The sequence below is a fragment of the Monopterus albus genome, unplaced genomic scaffold, assembly GCF_001952655.1.
Source record: "Monopterus albus unplaced genomic scaffold, M_albus_1.0 scaffold131.1, whole genome shotgun sequence".
Classification (NCBI taxonomy): Eukaryota; Metazoa; Chordata; class Actinopteri; order Synbranchiformes; family Synbranchidae; genus Monopterus; species Monopterus albus.
Genome location: NW_018128011.1, coordinates 1,389,236 through 1,405,983, shown reverse-complemented (window position 1 = coordinate 1,405,983; position 16,748 = coordinate 1,389,236). Strand labels below are relative to the sequence as shown.

Genomic DNA, 16,748 nt, shown 5'->3' with positions numbered 1-16,748 from the left:
GCAGAGGATTCCCACAGGAGTTTGACTGTACGAGTCCTTGTTAGTTGCATCCTTACACAGAAGGAAACAGATCAACAAGACACTATCAGTTAGATAGCACTGCGTGGTCCACAAAAATTGACTTCAAATATTAAGAATGAAAAGCCCCATAGAAAATGGAACTGTGCACTGAAGGGGGAAGTGAGGCACACTGCTAATGCAGGATAGGACGCCTAACTCTAAGGGCCTGATTTACTAAGATCTGCAAAAAAAGACTACTAAATTGCGTGTTCATTGCATTTGGGTGGAGCATGTTTTGCAGGAGAAAACAGTGACTGTGAGTCTGAACTAACAGAATAAGAGGTGTTAGTTGAAGAGGCAAATAAACATTTTACTGAGCTACAGAAATTTGAATATTATAAAGAAAACAAAATATTACATTACATAATTTTTGCCTCTCTAACTCCAAAAATGTAAACATGAGCATTCTCAATGTATTCTTTTCTTGTGTCTGTTCGCCACCACAGCAACAGCAGACATCTGTGCGTAACGCAGAGCGCTTCGTTGCACCTTGCTTTCAAAGGTATTAAATTCATATGTGCCAAAAGCTTTATAAAATCACACTGCGTGTTCTAAATTAATGTATTTGCATTGTCACCACCTTATTTTTTAAACATTTTAAAGTCAAGTCTTGCAGCTGTAACATTTACAGCACAATCATTTACTTACGGAGCAACTCTTGAAGAAGGCAGAAGCATCATCTCCCATGATGACTGGCAGTCCCCAAGACAAAGGCACCTGATGTCTGTAGGCTTGTTGGTCTGGAAGATAGTGGGCATAGAATAGAGCACACGATTTTCTAAAGAAACTTGTGTATTCATTAAACAAATGTTTTTACTTGCCCATGATTTCTTAAGACAAACCTGTAAATTTACAATAGTGGAAAGTACAAAAGAGGACACAAAAGGAAAGAGGAGAGGAATGGTAAGAAAATCAGACCAGAGAATGGGGAGAAAAAGATGAGATGAAAGAAGAGAGAGCGAAGTGGTCAGAAGAAGAGAGATGAAACGAGCAAAGCAGAAAGGAAATGACAGAGGAGAAAGGGGAGATGGGAGGTAAGAGGTGGAGATATGAGATTAGAAAATGCAAAGGAGAAGAAACTGAGAAAACAGAAAGACAAAGGTAATGGACAGAAACTCGGATCACAGGAAGATTGGGGGCAGACTCATGCAGACAATTTAACTCACCTTTGTATGACGTAAAAGCTCAGCCAAAAGCTGACCAGTAAGACCTTTCTTCTTCCTAAAGAGGTCCATCAGGCTCGGAGAGAGATGGTCCAGTGCATCAAAGAAGTTGTCTCTTGAGATTTTTCCCCACCACTCGTCTGAACTCATCATGAACCTGAAACATAAACAGAGCAAACACACAGAGCATGTCAAAGCCCATGCTAAAATAGACTTTTGTGTCATCCTCAACACTATATGATTTGGGTGACGCGTTAAAAATCCCAGATCCTGTAAATTTTCAAAACACTCGTACAAACCTGACTTTCTGTGAAAAGAGCTGGCCATCGATGTACAATCTGGCTGACAGCAGGCTTGTCTTTGACAACTTCCTTTCTGTGAAGAGCAAATGTCACATCCATATTTTTCATCTCTTTCTGGTCATCCATCCCCTCTGGAAAATCAGGCAGGAAATTTATTTCCCCTTTCCTTGGCTTCTTGATGTCTTTATTGGTAGGGTCACCACTTGTAGTGCGCTTTCCACGTTTACCACCATTGACGGTGACATCAAGTTCACCCAGCTGGTGCATTTTGGTTCTATAATTATCCATCTTTAACTTTAGACTGTTCTTCCATCCATCCCAGCCAGATGATGACCCTGTTTCTTTAAGACATGGATGTGTCTGCACTAAGGCTTTGGCAGTGGCTTTAAAATCTTCATTTGTAGGGGTATGCTTTAAATGAGTACATGGTCTCTGCCAATTTCTCAAGCTCCTTTGTCACTTTGAGATAGGCTGCATCCCTGAGATACAGCAGGTTGCCTTGGCGAAGTCTATACTGAACATCTACTGGAAATTTGGGAATTTCAAATTCCTCTGGCCACTGAGAACTTCTATCTGAAGAGGAGACAGACCGGATCTCTGTGTCTGCTAGGCTGCTTGTATCACTACATAATTCAGGTTGTGCAGTGACTGGTACAAGCTCAATCACTGGGATCATTTTGATGGTTGGTTTCTTGGGGAGCTCAGAGAGATCTGTGAGGTTACACAATTCATTGTTAAATTCAGGATCCTTGGTACTGTAAGGAGAATGTATAGTCTGTCTTTGAGCCAGCCAATCAAATCTTCAAGTGTGTCTGGTCATGTCATTATTGTTATCTTTCTTATATTTCCCTCAGAGACAATAACCCTCATGGTTAATTTCTGTTGCTCATCCATCTGGAGAAAAATAAAAAACAGGTATTTAGCAAATAACATTGTCTCAGTGTCACCATAAGCTCTCCTTGTACCCTGTATGCTGATAACGGGAGAACATCATTTAACTCTGACATCTTGACCACAGACATAGAGGCGACATCATTACAGTGTAGTTGATAAGATCTGAAATGCTCAGAGTACCATGCTGTCATTTTGTAGCAGACTAACGGAATTTCTGCATTAGCTGCAACAATCTTTTCAATTTGAGCAAATTCAGGGAGACTGAACATGAGCTTGCAGAAAGTATCATGCCTGTATGATACTTGATTCCATCTACAGAGATGACACATCAAGCACTGACCCTGGCACTGTGATGTTTTGAGCAATTGCAGTCTGAACATTCTGCAGGAAAGTGGCAAGCAACACTGGGGCATTGATATCTCAACCGATGGTCTAAAAATGAGCTGCAGTCAAGATGGTAACTGATTGCCCTCTGGTGTCTTGTAGCAAGCATCATGGCAACGTTTTTAAAGTTCTGAGCATTGCGAATTACGCTTTTAAAGAACTTGTGCTTCCCTTCAAAGTGCATTGTCCACACCTCAGACAGGGGACCAAATTTTCGTATAAGCTCAGGGTAATGCTTCACATAGTGATGTTTGGGCCTTAAACGAAAATCTGGAAATGTTGACTGCAGCAAGCGTCTGTGCTCTACAATCTTACAGTTCAGGAAATGCGGTGTCTCTTCTGTATGCCTTGGTGCTACAGCTAGCTCAATAATGTCTTTGAGAAGCATGAGAATTGCCCAAGTGTTGTCACCCTCAGGAACATAATGCCCAATAAGAAATGGAAGAAGCCTTATGAGGCACCAGTTCTCATGGGCATTTCTGCCTATGCTCCCTTTGGTGGAAAATCCCTTTCCAATCATCTGAGGTCAGTCTGTTTTGTCAGTAAACGTGTAATTAAAGTACCTGATGGCCTGGTTCAGCAAATCTAGCGTGAAATAACTACTGCCTATCAGGTCTGTAAGACACAGGGACAACTAAATTGGAACAATACCTTCCAAGATATCATGCATGATGTCAGGAGGGTACTCACTGACCACATGAAAGTGCTCAAGATTCTCAGTTAAAGGACATGCTCCTTTCACACCGCAAGTCTGACTCAGTCCTGGGTTCTCTCTCAGCTACTCTTTGACTCGAAGTTGAAAGAAACCAGAACATGTGTCCTGTTCTTGAGCTTCACTACTGCTTGCCAAACAGAATCTGCAGAACTTGTCAACAGCAAAGCTCTCCTCGAATCCTGCGAGAGAATGAGCACCAAGATTATCAGCTGCAGCATACAAGACTGTACCTTTCACACTTGCATCTAGCTGCTCCAGGTAAACACCATTTTGCTCCAATAACTTTAAATCATAGATCAGTGGTTGCAGAACTTTTGCATAACCACACTCTTTTACTGTGGAGGTATTTCATAGTAGAGCAAGCGTTGAGGGTTGACCTATATTTTGCAGGTATGTTTGTAATAACCCAGTATACTGCACACATTTTGTGTTTCAGCTTTGACATTCCCAGAGGATTGACTACTTCAAAATCATTGATGTAAAGGCCAAGAGCAATTGTGAACTCCTTTGAAAGAAGTGAATTTTCAATAAACTGTTGCCCATCTGCATATGAGCTATACTGATGTGGGACACTGACCTTTTCTGACATAGCTTTGTCTAAAATATCAGTTTTGTTAAGCAACCTTTGTAGCATGGGAACAACGGGAACGTACACCAGAGATTTTTTTTGCCTCCACAACGTATTCTATGGGGTTTATCAGAGGAAACTCGCTGCGTACATAGGCTGCTCTCTTTTTAGAAATTCCTAAGGGTCCATCTTTGGTACAATATGTCATCATATTACTTTCTGACACAGCACTGACAACCTCTTTCACAACAGTTTCATCCATATCAGCGTAATATTTCTTTAGTACAGCCCTGACTCTGGTTTGGACAAGCAGCTGTGACAGCTTATTGATATGACAGAGTTGTTGTATCACATCTTGTACAGCACTTTCTGGTATGTGCAGAACAGTTTGCATCTTAAGAGATGCTAAGTTGTGCTCAAGCTGTTTTTCCTAAATCATGAACATCGTGATCACTGGTTACATCACTCACCTCTTCTAAGTCTTCCGTATCATCTGCATCTGACATTTGCTCTTGTGCAGCATCACGGTCATGACTTACAAAATCGTCACCAATAATTTCTGATTTAAACCTCGCTAATAATGTCTTTTCTAGCAGGTTACAATAAGGGTTTTTACTCACAGCCACTGGAGTGAGAAAACTGTAGGCAGCGGAAAAATACTAAATGTCCCGCGAACGAGTGAACATTAAAACTCTCCACTCCCAAACAGCCCATCCCCCAACAAGAAAAGTCGTTAGCTAGCTAACGTGTGGCTAACAGATAAAAATGTTAGCCGAACTAGTAAATGTTAAAACAAAAGTTTTCACCGCTCTCAATTTTAAAACAAACCTTCCAATTAGTCGCCAGCAATGACTCCAATCCATATTACAGTTACACAGAAAATTACCTTGTATGACTCCTTCGCAGGTATCAGCGTGGAGGTGCGGCACTTGTTCTGAAGAGTATTCACCTTCCCATCATGCATACACAACACAGCGTAGCTCTTCAAAATCTCTTTCCTCAGCGATGAACTGATGCAATGCTTTTGTAGCGTATTCTTCTTTGCAGAGGCTATTTTTCTTTGGTTTTATTGTCTTTTTCAGTTTTGTATTATGTATTTATCAGTTTGTGCTTCTGTATATGAGCATAAACAAAGTGAATAAAACTTTATACACACTTTTGAAACAAACAGCAAATGGTTCACTACTAATGGTATGGCACACTAAAAGTGGCAACTGCCACTTAGGGTTCCTTCACAACTCAGTGGAGAAAAATGGGTGTGGTCATGACTAAAACTTGCTAATTTAAGTCCATTTAACTTAGTTATTCACACATTCAACTTTGTCTGCAAATTGGACAAATATACTTAACATTTTTAAGTAATGACATAAAACTTAAACCATTTAAGTGCATTGTACTTAAATTATGTAAGTAGATTCTAAATCTTACAGTGTAGACAAAGACAATGATCTAAACTATTTAATATCTGCAAATCAGATTCAGTTCCCTCATCAGAACAAAGCTCTGGTAAGCTGTGATGGTGTACGCTTGGGTCTATTCAGATCCACTGACAGAGATCACAGACCTGACCGGAGACCCCTGGCAGTCAACAGAGTTGCCAGTCAGCCTAAGCTGCATGTCTTTGGACTGTGGGAGGAAGCCAGAGTACCAGAGCTGGGTTTTTCCCAGTTAGTTTAACCCATATGTGTGATATGAGCTGTACTGTCCTTTCTTAATTTCCTTCCTGCTGGATTGCAGCTGACTTGTCTTGTTCTCCACCAGGACCTGAACAAAAAGCAGACCCAGAAGGATCTGGAGTGTGCCATGCTGTTGCGGCACCACGAGTCTACCCAGGAACTGGAGTTCAGGCAGCTGAGCTTGGTGCAGCGTACACGGGCTGAACTAATCCGAACACAGCACCAGACTGAACTGACAAACCAAATGGAATACAACAAGCGCCGCGAACAAGAACTTCGACAGAAACATGCCATGGAGGTCCGACAACAGCCCAAAAGTCTCAAGGTATGAAGGAACTGTGAGCAAACCACAGCTTAGTTTTACTTAGGAACAAGAAAACAATTCTGATTCTGTAACACTGCTCCCCAGTCCTGTATGTCCTGGAAATGTTTTTAATCTGCAGCAAAATTACAATAAAATCAACAAATAAAATATCACCAACCCCTAAAATATAGTTTTAGCATACAGCATACAAAATATATTGCTGGTAAATTATTTTATTATTTTTATTTATTTTTGTCATTTCTGTTGTTTCAGTCCAAAGAGCTGCAAATCAAGCGTCAGTTCCAGGAGACCTGTAAGATCCAGACTCGTCAATACAAAGCTTTGAGGAACCACCTGCTGGAGAGCACTCCCAAATCTGACCATAAAGCCGTCCTCAAACGCCTCAAAGAGGAGCAAACACGTAAGCTGGCCATCCTGGCTGAGCAGTACGACCACTCCATCAACGACATGCTGTCCACACAGGCTGTGAGTAAGGCAAGGAAACCTCCGCGCACCTTCTACACCTGAAAAACTGCACTTACACTTTAGCGCATTATCCACTACATGACTCCAGCACCAACAGCGCCCTCATGTGTCCATTATAACAAAGCTGCAACTACCGTTTAGAAAATTAAAACAAAATGACAAATAGTGGTTTAGGAAACTAACTTTGTGTAGGACATATTAATCTAAATGGATGTGCAGAAGATTTGTGCAAGTAATAGTCACAAGTTTAAATGTCCTTTTTTTTCATGGTACTTCGATGTACAGCTTGACAAAATGTTTTGCCTCCAAGAAAATCATGTTTTAAAATGGAAAATTAAGTTGTTTGAAAAATGTAATTTGATAACTGACAGCAAATTACTGATAAATGAAAGGAAAAAGAATTCCAACCATTTTTGTTCCATTTATTTAAGTGCAAGTATAGAAATTAACATCTGCTCAAAATCACAAGATAGCTGCACATCACATCAAACAAAGACACTGATTTGTCATTAAAGAAACATGTAACCCTGCTGTTTTAATAATAACTGTCACAGCAGTGTTCTAAACAGATTGTGCTCCACTGATGCCGAGGTTCATCCCTGTTTGTTCCCACAGCTACGGCTGGATGAGACCCAGGAGGCTGAGTACCAGGTGCTGCGGATGCAGCTGCAGCAGGAGCTGGAGCTGCTGAACGCCTACCAGAGCAAGATCAAGATCCACACAGACACCCAGCATGATCGGGAGGTGAAGGACCTGGAGCAGAGGGTGTCGATTCGTCGAGCGCTGCTGGAGCAAAGGGTATGGGAGTCTACAAGCTGGTTTATACAGTGTAACACTGTCCTTAATCCAGACACAACAATGCATTTTACAAAGATCTTTGTTGTGCCTGGCACTGATTAAAGGAAAGGTAATTGGTGTTGTTTTACAAATGTTTGTCGGCGAGTCCCAGGCTAGGCTACATCCACGCTAAAGTCCTGTTTCCATCACAGAAGCATAAATGAGCTGAACTTTAAAGAATGTCTAAATGTTGTGTTAATAGGCCAACCGAAAATTAATCGGCAACTATTTTGATAATTATTAATCATTTTGAATAATTTATAGTAATAAACTGAAAAATTTATAATGAAAACAATTTTTAGTTTCAGCCGTAGTTTTATTTTAGGTTCTACCTTCAGAAACTGTCACTTTATCTGTGTACAGTGGCTTCACAATGTGCTCAGGTTTTGCACACTTTGGTGTAGATTTAATTTTGATTGAATAAAAAAATAAATTTTGCCCATCAGTCTACATTCAGTAACCCATAAAGATAAAGTGAAAAGGCTTTTAGAAGTTTTTGAAATTTTATTTAAAAAAAAACCCTTTCATTTAGAGAAGTATTTAGACCCTTTGGTGCAAACGGGTGCATCCTGTTTGGAGCAAAGGTTCTTTAATTTTACTGAGATGTTACTGAGTTTCCTTGTAGTTGTGTTTTATGTTCTATGTGCTGTTTCTGTCAGATCGAAGAGGAGATGCTCTCTCTGCAGAACGAACGTTCAGAGAGAATCCGGACTTTGCTTGAGCGTCAGGCTCATGAGATCGAGGCCTTCGACTCAGAGAGCATGCGCCTTGGCTTTAGCAACATGGCACTGACTGGCATCCCGGCTGAGGCCTTCAACCAGGGCTACCCAACACCCAGCCCCTCATCAAGCTCCAGTGGCTGGCCATCTCGGCCCGTCCCCCGCTTTTTTGAGCCACAGCGTACAGAACTCAGTGACAACTCCATCCTGGCGCACTCAAAACCACAGTGGATTAGGTTTTACCCGCACTGAGTCCATTACCTCCTCCCATGGCCTTGGCAGGGACAGTGAGCTGAACAAGAGCAGCAGGGGCCACTCCTCCTCTTCCTCCTCCTCTTCCTCCCACCACCAGCAGCACTACCTCCCACAGCACTACCAACATCACCAGAGCACTCCACAGCTGTACCGCGACAGCTATGACCGTGACACCCGGGAACGTGAACGGGCCAGGGAGTGGGTGGGAGGAGTTGGGGGCCACTACTCCCATCAGTCCCAGGGCCACCACCACCTCACCTCTCATGCCTCTTCTCAGTCTCTGGCTCTCCTGCCTCCCCCACCTCCACCTCCCCCCATTTCCTTGTCTTCCTCTTCTCCTCCCTCCTCTGCCTCATCCTCGTCATCATCACAGGGAGGCTATGGAGGCGGGGGTCTGAGTGTCAGGGGCCCCAGTCTATTGGCCCTGAGAAACAGCCCCCAGCCACTGAGGAGGACAGCCTCTGGGGGGCCGGGCAGCGGGGGTAGTGATGGAGGGCTTAGCCGCAGTACATCAGTCACTTCTCACATTTCTAACGGCTCTCACCTCTCCTACTCATAAAACCAAGTTCTATTCTCTGCTCCGATCTGTGAGGGCTACAAGGTGTTTGAGCCAAATACACAGGACAGTGGCAGAATTTCACCCATTTTAGAGTGAGAGATGGAGTTTTTAGCAGCTTTTAAAGGCTTCAGACAACTGTAGTAGGGTCATTCAGTTGTTTAACCCCCACCCCCGATTTTAAAAGTGTCGATTTTAAGATCTCCTTCCTTAAAGTGTTCTTAATGCACAAGGAAAGAAAGAGAGCATTTCTTTGAGCTATCCAGTTCTTAATAAGCAGTAGAGATTTTATTATACAGGAACATACAGGTATTAAAATAGTCAGGATTACCGTTGCACATTAACATTGATGAAACAAAAGAAAATCAGATACAAATAACAGGTGTTTGTGTGAAAATGAACCGTGTTGTAAAGAAGCTTTATTTTTTTATTGTCATTGTAACATTGTGACATGTACAACGAAGTTTTGTTTGGAGCCGGGGGCCCCAGGCTGCTGCGTACATACGTGCTGCCGTCACGGGCAACTTGGGGGGGTTCAGTGTCTTGCCCAAGGACACTTTGACATGTGGACTGCAAGCACCGAAATTCGAACCCTCAAAATGAACAAGTCGAAATGTAAGATTCACAAAAAAAACAATTGCGTCAATTTGTTCATTTTGTAGCACATTGAACCCATTTCACAGTGTTGACTTGGTAGTGAGGGGATTTAACTGCAGGAGACACGAGTTGCGGTTTGAGGTTAATGTTTTAGCTGAGACCTTCAGGTGTTCAGTGTCACAGAGCAGGTGTAAACTAAGATTTGGGGGAGGAGTTGTCAGTTCAGTTTGTATTGAACTGAACAGCGAGTGACAGTTGCGGAGCTTCCACTTGGCTAGAGGTCCTTTAAAAACCACTGTAATTATGTAAATAATGGTAAAGTGTAAATGTAGATTTTGACTTGTTTCATATGTTCAGTGGGGGATGGGAGGGGCAACACTGGTGAGTCGACCAAGAAGAGATTTCTTAAAAACACACACCTTTTATTTGTAGTTGTAAGATTCTGTATGACAATAGAAAAATACTGCCATCTCTCTGTTTGGCTGACCTGAGGCAACTTTACCACTGCCCTTTAATCTCCGTAAAGAAGCATTCCAACATTTTGTGGATATGTACTGCAGTCCAAACTCGAGTCACGAGGGAAGATTTAGATTCATTGCTTTGATCTCTGAGTGTTCAGTACAGAACCATCTCCATGGTTTAGCTTAGTGCAGAGATTGGAAGCAAGTGGGCGATACTAGCCTTCAACAACTTCCAAACTGTCACGTTTACACACTGTGTGTAACCAACGAGTGCAGAATGAGACATTATAGCTTTACTGCATTGAGTTAGGTGGTAAGAAAAAACAACTGGGTGCAGAGATCTTGATAAAGTTGTCAGCCTTGGGCACTTTTTTCTTCTCTCAATAAGACCCAGGATAGAGTGGACACACCCAGGATAAAATCCTTTGTCAAAGTATTTTATATTGTTGTATCAATGTATCACATTTTCTATTGGAAACGGGTTACAGCTGATGTTACAAGACAGGGTTTCTGTTTTTGGGTAGTCCAACAAATTAAATACCTGACACTGATACAAAAATCATAGTGTCTATTATTTGATTCTTAAGCTGTCTAAATACTCCCTGACAGCTACAGAAATAAACCTTGGTGTACATGTAGTGTTGGGTGGGAATCACTGACCTTGTACACAAAGAGATATTCAAAGTATAGGTACCACGGTGTAAAGATAGCATCCCATGATAGACAAATTTATATGAACACATTGTCATATCACCTACCTCTAACCTCAGGGGATTCTTGAAGGGATCAATTTCTATAAAGGTACAACATGGAATTGAGATTGATTTGAAGCTGTTACAAAGCTCTTTTATGGTTTATTTGTTTCCTCCCTGCTTCTAGTTGTCATGTGAAGCCGTGCTAAACACATCCTGGGCCCTTTTCTGTACTGGACACAAACATGAAGTCAGTCTTCTCACTTGACACTTGTTAAAATGGCAATCAGTAAATCCTCCAAGATGTCTGTGTGAGCCTTTAAAGGGATGTTGCCACAGAGCGTTTTTGTGTGAGCCGAGCACTAAATCTGTATGTGCGTGTGTGTGTGTCTGTGCAGTGCTGACACCTTACCTGCACCTGTCTTCTGACAGTTTGTATGCATTTGTAGATCAGATGTACATGTGCATTACAAATTAGTACAATTCAGTGCATGGAACTTATGTACAGACAGCGTTTATATGACTTAACATGCACACTACCTATTTATAGAAATGCATATAAATGTAAGATACCTGTGCACATGTGACAGGTATACTGAAGATTGTTCACTGTCCAAATACTTTGACTTGCATTGTACTTACAAGTGTACATAGAAGCTCTAACTCTGAGACTGTGTTAGAGTAATAATAATAATAATGATTTTGTCAAGCCAGTTAAACCGATTTCCGCTAGATCCAGACAAATAGATGCCATTATTATTATTACTACTACTACTACTACTGCAGTTGAAATATTTATGTTGTATGCTAATTTCTAAGGTTTTAAAGCATAATGCCAATTTTCACCACTAGGTGGGGAATAAGCGCAATGTTACTGTGATAGAGATATAAACAATTATTAATGTTTCTGAGAATGATAAAAAGACTACCTTTCCCAGCATTCCTGTCAAGGTCTCAGGGTAGGAGTCTATGGTTCTGGGCAGGGCTGCGTTTTACCTTTTATTATTGAGCCAGTATTAAAACATGGCGTGTCCACAGTCGTACTGACAGACGGACATATTTCCAGATTCTTTCTCTACGTTTGGTGCCATTTTGAAAAAAGTTTATTTTATATTTCACCCTCTTTACTTTGTGAAGGACCTTCCCAAAACACTGTAAACTGCAGAATATGGAGCCCAAAAGAGTGTTCAGTGTTAGGTAAATATAAAAGACATTATGATGTAGATAATTGTGTGAGCAGATTTTGTAAAAAGATATATAAACAAATGAGAAAGTAATTGAGGAAATAATTAACTAGACTCTTGAATGACATTTTATTTAATCCATGTCCACAAGGGGATATAATTGGATATAAATGTACACATTTTTATTTCAAAAGTCATCTTATTTTCTAATGGCATTTTCCCAGTAACAGTTGTATGTCTTGTAGGGCTGCATCTAACGATTATTTTCACTATTGATTTATCCTTTTGTAAATCTTATTTTCTCAGTGAGCTGATGGATCATGACCAAACTGATTATTTGATTATCAATTATTTGATTATTAATGTGGCTCACTGAACAATCCTCCGTGTCCAGAGATCGGGTCGTCGGGGCCGAGGGAAGGCCCGGCCACCAGGCCGGCTCCAGGATGGGGCCCCAGCTGCACCATGCCGGGAAATGTCGCGGTCCTTGATTTTGATCTATTCATAGAGGGCTTTTTGAACTGCTCTTAGTCTGACCTGGGCTGTCACTTAGGACCTGTTTGCCTTGGGAGACCCTACCAGGGACATATAGCTCCTAGGATCACTCGGGTACTCAAACCCCTCCACCACAATAAGGTGGCGGTTCAAGGAGGGGCTAATTCATGGCAAGTTGTATTTATTTACTAGTGTTTTGCCATGATATAAATGTTAACCTGAAACTGTTTTCATAATTGTTAAACTGTTTTCAATGAAAATGAGTGAAAGTGTGCCAACCTTTTTGATTCCAGCTTTGTAAATGACAGTACATACTGCTTCTTTGGGTCACACATTACTCTAAACTGAGGTGTGTGTTTTTTTTTTGTTTTTGTTTTTTCATTTTGGTCAAATGAAACAAGATATTTGAAATGATTAAACAATTAATCGGTATTGAAAATAATGGTGAGTTCCAGTCCTGTCATACACCACTGTTGTGTAAAATGCCATTAAAAAAATAAAATAGATTTCTGAAAAAGGACATTTTGAAATAAAAATTAAGCCATATATAACTATGTAAATAAGTGACAAAATATTTCATCATGGGTTTTAATAATTTCTTAAATTATTTTTCTTTTTATATAATTCCACACAACTTCTAAATATGATTCTTTATCTTCATAGTTTTTACATTTTGAACACTTTGGTCTTCCATAGAAGAACTCCACACTCCTCTTTTCTAAATCTACACCTCATCATTTGATTTTGCACAGTCCGAATGGGTAGGGAAAAAAAAAAAAAAATCATCCAGTCACTTTCTGCAGCTGTCGTGCTGTTCCACCACGGGTGGAAAACCATTCAGGATTTCATTTGGTTTTCAGGAGCCTGCATCACTGCTGCAGAGAGTCGACCTCCGTGTGATCTGATGCTGTCTTTATTTGTCTACCTCATTTGCACTGATAGTAAAAGAATGTTTGGGTGGATTAAAACTACCATATTGGCTTTTGCTAAACCTTTCCTTTGTTTCTTTTTCATTTTGTGCAAATGTTGACATAAAGAGGTGAATAAGAGCAGTAGGGGACAGACAGGTCCTCAACACCATCGTCGGTGAGCAAATTCAGAACGGAAGCTGTAAGATTTTTTTTTTTTTTTTCTTCCCTATTGCCTTCTGCTGACATCATTAGAAGACATGCTGGACCTTAATTCTATGTGGAGACACTAAAGACTTTCAGTGTGTGGAAACAGGTCAAACATACTGATCTTTGTTGATGGAAACATTTAGTAGGAATCTGCTGGCGGTGTGTGGATTAACTGTGCTTCTCCCCTTTCCTCACATTCTTCAGAAAATGTTTGAACTGTAAGATTTCAATTTGCCACTTTTTTATGTGTTGTTTTGTAATGGGTTTCAGTGCTGACCATTCCTGGACTGTTGTTTTTGCCAACTAAAGCTGCAGTGAGGGAATTTTTTTTTTTTTTTTGGGGGGGGGTTATTGTATTCATTATCATTTGATGTGTTGCATCTCGTCCCAGAAGCAGACATTCGCAGAGTAACAGTGTTACTGATAGTGTGGATACTGACAAGGAGTTCTGTCTTGTCAAGTAAAAATATAGGGAATATTTTGGGAAATTTTCATGTCTCTTTGTCTGCTCCACACTCAAGCAAGAAGATGGGCATTGGTGTAAAGCTACAAATGGGATATCTGTTTATCATTTATTAATCTACCAGTGATTTCCTTAATTTTAAGTTATTAAAACTTTTAATTGGTTTCAGGTTCTTAAATGTGAGGATTTGCTCCATTTTTCATTTTTATATAAAATAGTCAACTATTGTTTTGAACACAACATTTGAAGATGTCACTAGGACTCGGGGAACTTGTGATGGCCATGTTTACACAATTTGTTGACATCATACAGACTGATCAATCAGTGTAATCAGTAGAGGAGTCAGTAATGAAACCATTTGCAGTCCTGTTTTTCCCCCCACTTAATGAACCGTTTGATGTAAGAACAATAGCAAGAAATATGGAAAAATGTATCAAAATTACTTACTAAACCTATAGATGGCATTATCAAGAGTTTGTTTGATTTATAAATTGTTAGAAAATTGTCAGATATGACCGACCATCGCTTCAGAATCCAAAGAGATTCATTTTGAAATCGGAGGGGGAACGAGCAGCAAATTCCTACAGTTAAGAGGCTAGAAAAGTATCTTTTTGTTCTGTTCTTCATAGCTGGCAACAGATACTGTTCTCAAAGAGTGGCTCTGTAGTGCGTTCGAGGAGAGTTTCAGATTTAAAAGCTAAAGCTTGTTTACTGAGGTGAGTGGTCAGAAAAAGATCAAGAAGAGAAACAAAGAGTAAATATTTGCAATGTGAACAAGATGCTGCTTGTTTCAGCTCCAGTCCAGTTCATTCAAGAGATAAATTTCCCAAAATGTCAAACACTTCCATTTGGGTCCATAAGTTTCCTGGTGCAGTTTTAATTGTTTTGTGGGACTAACTCACTGGGTTCAGTGTCACTACCTTGGCATCTAAAGGCAGGTAATACCTCCCCCTCCTCCCCATTAAAAAAAAAAAAAAGCCACCCCCCTAACTGTTGCGTTTGTGGCCAGCAGGTTAATAAACTGACAGGAGCAGCTGTGAGGATGAGGATGATGGAGGACATTGTAATGAGAGTTGGTGTTTGTGTGGAGAGAAGAGTGGATGGTGTGTGTCTCGGATAAGAGGAGACAATGGTGGCTAGGTTTAAATCGGTTTTACAGCAGGAGGCTGAGTTTTACATGTTCAGGGTCAAATCAAAATGTCTGGAGGAGTGTTGGAAAAAATGAGTTGTACAGAAATGTAACAAAATAATTTTGGAGAAATAAATGAACAAAAACAGAAGTGTTGGGGTTTTTGTGTCGTTTTTGACAGCTTAGAAACAAAGTGGTGGTTCAACATGATGGAGACCTTCACCATAAGATCTACCTTTGTGTCTGAAATCCACAGCCAGCAGCTTACAAGATAAACCAACAGGCATTTATTTTAAATTTCAGTGGCGAACTCGTATATCATTTGCAAATGTAGTGTGAAAATGAAAATAAGGCTGTGCCTTTTTCAGTTGACTTAAAATCAGATGATAAAAGAAATCAGAATGCTATGTGAAGGGTATTTTACTGTAGTTTCCTTTAAATTCTTTTATTATCTGGCCAAAGCTCATACAATCATTTGTATGTTTATGCAACATTTCCTTCTTTGCCACATTTCTATTATGGCTTATGATGGGCAAGACCATAAATGGGCTTGACCTCTCTGTATAGCAAGCATGGATGCTACCGAGTAGGACATCATTTAGATCCATGCACTGGAGGTTGTTAGGTAGGAGTTTATGATCAACTGTACAGTATCACATCAAAAAATCAGATCTTCACTGTTCTTGGAGCATGAGGTGTAATTTTCTCCATGACCACTGGGGGCGCCTGTTTCCACCAAGAAAAGAAAAAGTAATGGGAGTTATCTACTTGGCTCTACTCTACAGTACTCAAAAGTGTCAGGCTATAGGATATTTAACAACAGATGTATCCCAGGCTGGATTACCAACTGGGCCCCAAAGCCCCACTTATCATTTCTGTCTCATTAGGTTTTACAACAGGGATTATGTAAAGTCTGTGTAAGACCTGTATGTCTATTTAATTATTGTCTTTCTTGAGAAAGATCATGCTCTCTTGTCATACCTTACTGTTTTATTTTAGTTTATATTTTTTAAAGATTATTTCAGACTACTTCTCATGTATTTTGTTATCAGAAGGAGCTGATTCAATAAAAACATGATCCTAAAAGTCAATTTTCTATCAGTTTTTGTAGAAAATGAACTGAAATCTGGTTCTTTGTTCCCCCACGGTATATAATAAAATATAATACAAAAATCATTTACAGAAAAAGAAAGGGAACAGTAATCAAGGTATTAAGAAATCGTCAATCAAGATATGCACACACTGCAGGATTATCAAAAATATGATAAAAAAAATACATATTTTAAAATAGCCTATCTATATGCAAAATTTTCAGGCCATATTTTAATGAGCAAAATGCATTGTATGTTTTATTTTCTTGACTTAATTAATCTGAGGTATAAAAAAATCAGTCACCGTAATGAATCGCTTTTATTTTGAAAACAAGTGCGCCGGAAGTCATGGTCTTATTTTTGCCACTTGACAAAAAATGTGCTGTGCGGATTGAGGAAATCATCGGTCAACCAAATTCAACTGTAAAAAAAATACATATTTTAAAATCCCCTATCTATATGCAAGATTTTCAGGCCATATTTTAATGAGCAAAATGCATTGTATGTTTTATTTTCTTGACTTAATTAATCTGAGGTATAAAAAAATCAGTCACCGTAATGAATCGCTTTTATTTTGAAAACAAGTGCGCCGGAAGTCA

General features: G+C 40.0%; 1 protein-coding gene across 1 annotated transcript in view; it reads left to right on the top strand.

Annotated features, from left to right (window-relative positions):
- Positions 1-12,260, top strand: part of taok2a (TAO kinase 2a) — a 33,226-nt gene extending 20,966 nt beyond the window's left edge. The window contains 5 exon segments of the mRNA XM_020613220.1: positions 5,848-6,087; positions 6,340-6,552; positions 7,168-7,350; positions 8,049-8,312; positions 8,314-12,260. Coding sequence (XP_020468876.1) covers positions 5,848-6,087; positions 6,340-6,552; positions 7,168-7,350; positions 8,049-8,312; positions 8,314-8,922 — 1,509 coding nt within the window. The 3' untranslated portion in view covers positions 8,923-12,260.
- The last annotated feature ends 4,488 nt before the right edge of the window (positions 12,261-16,748 follow it).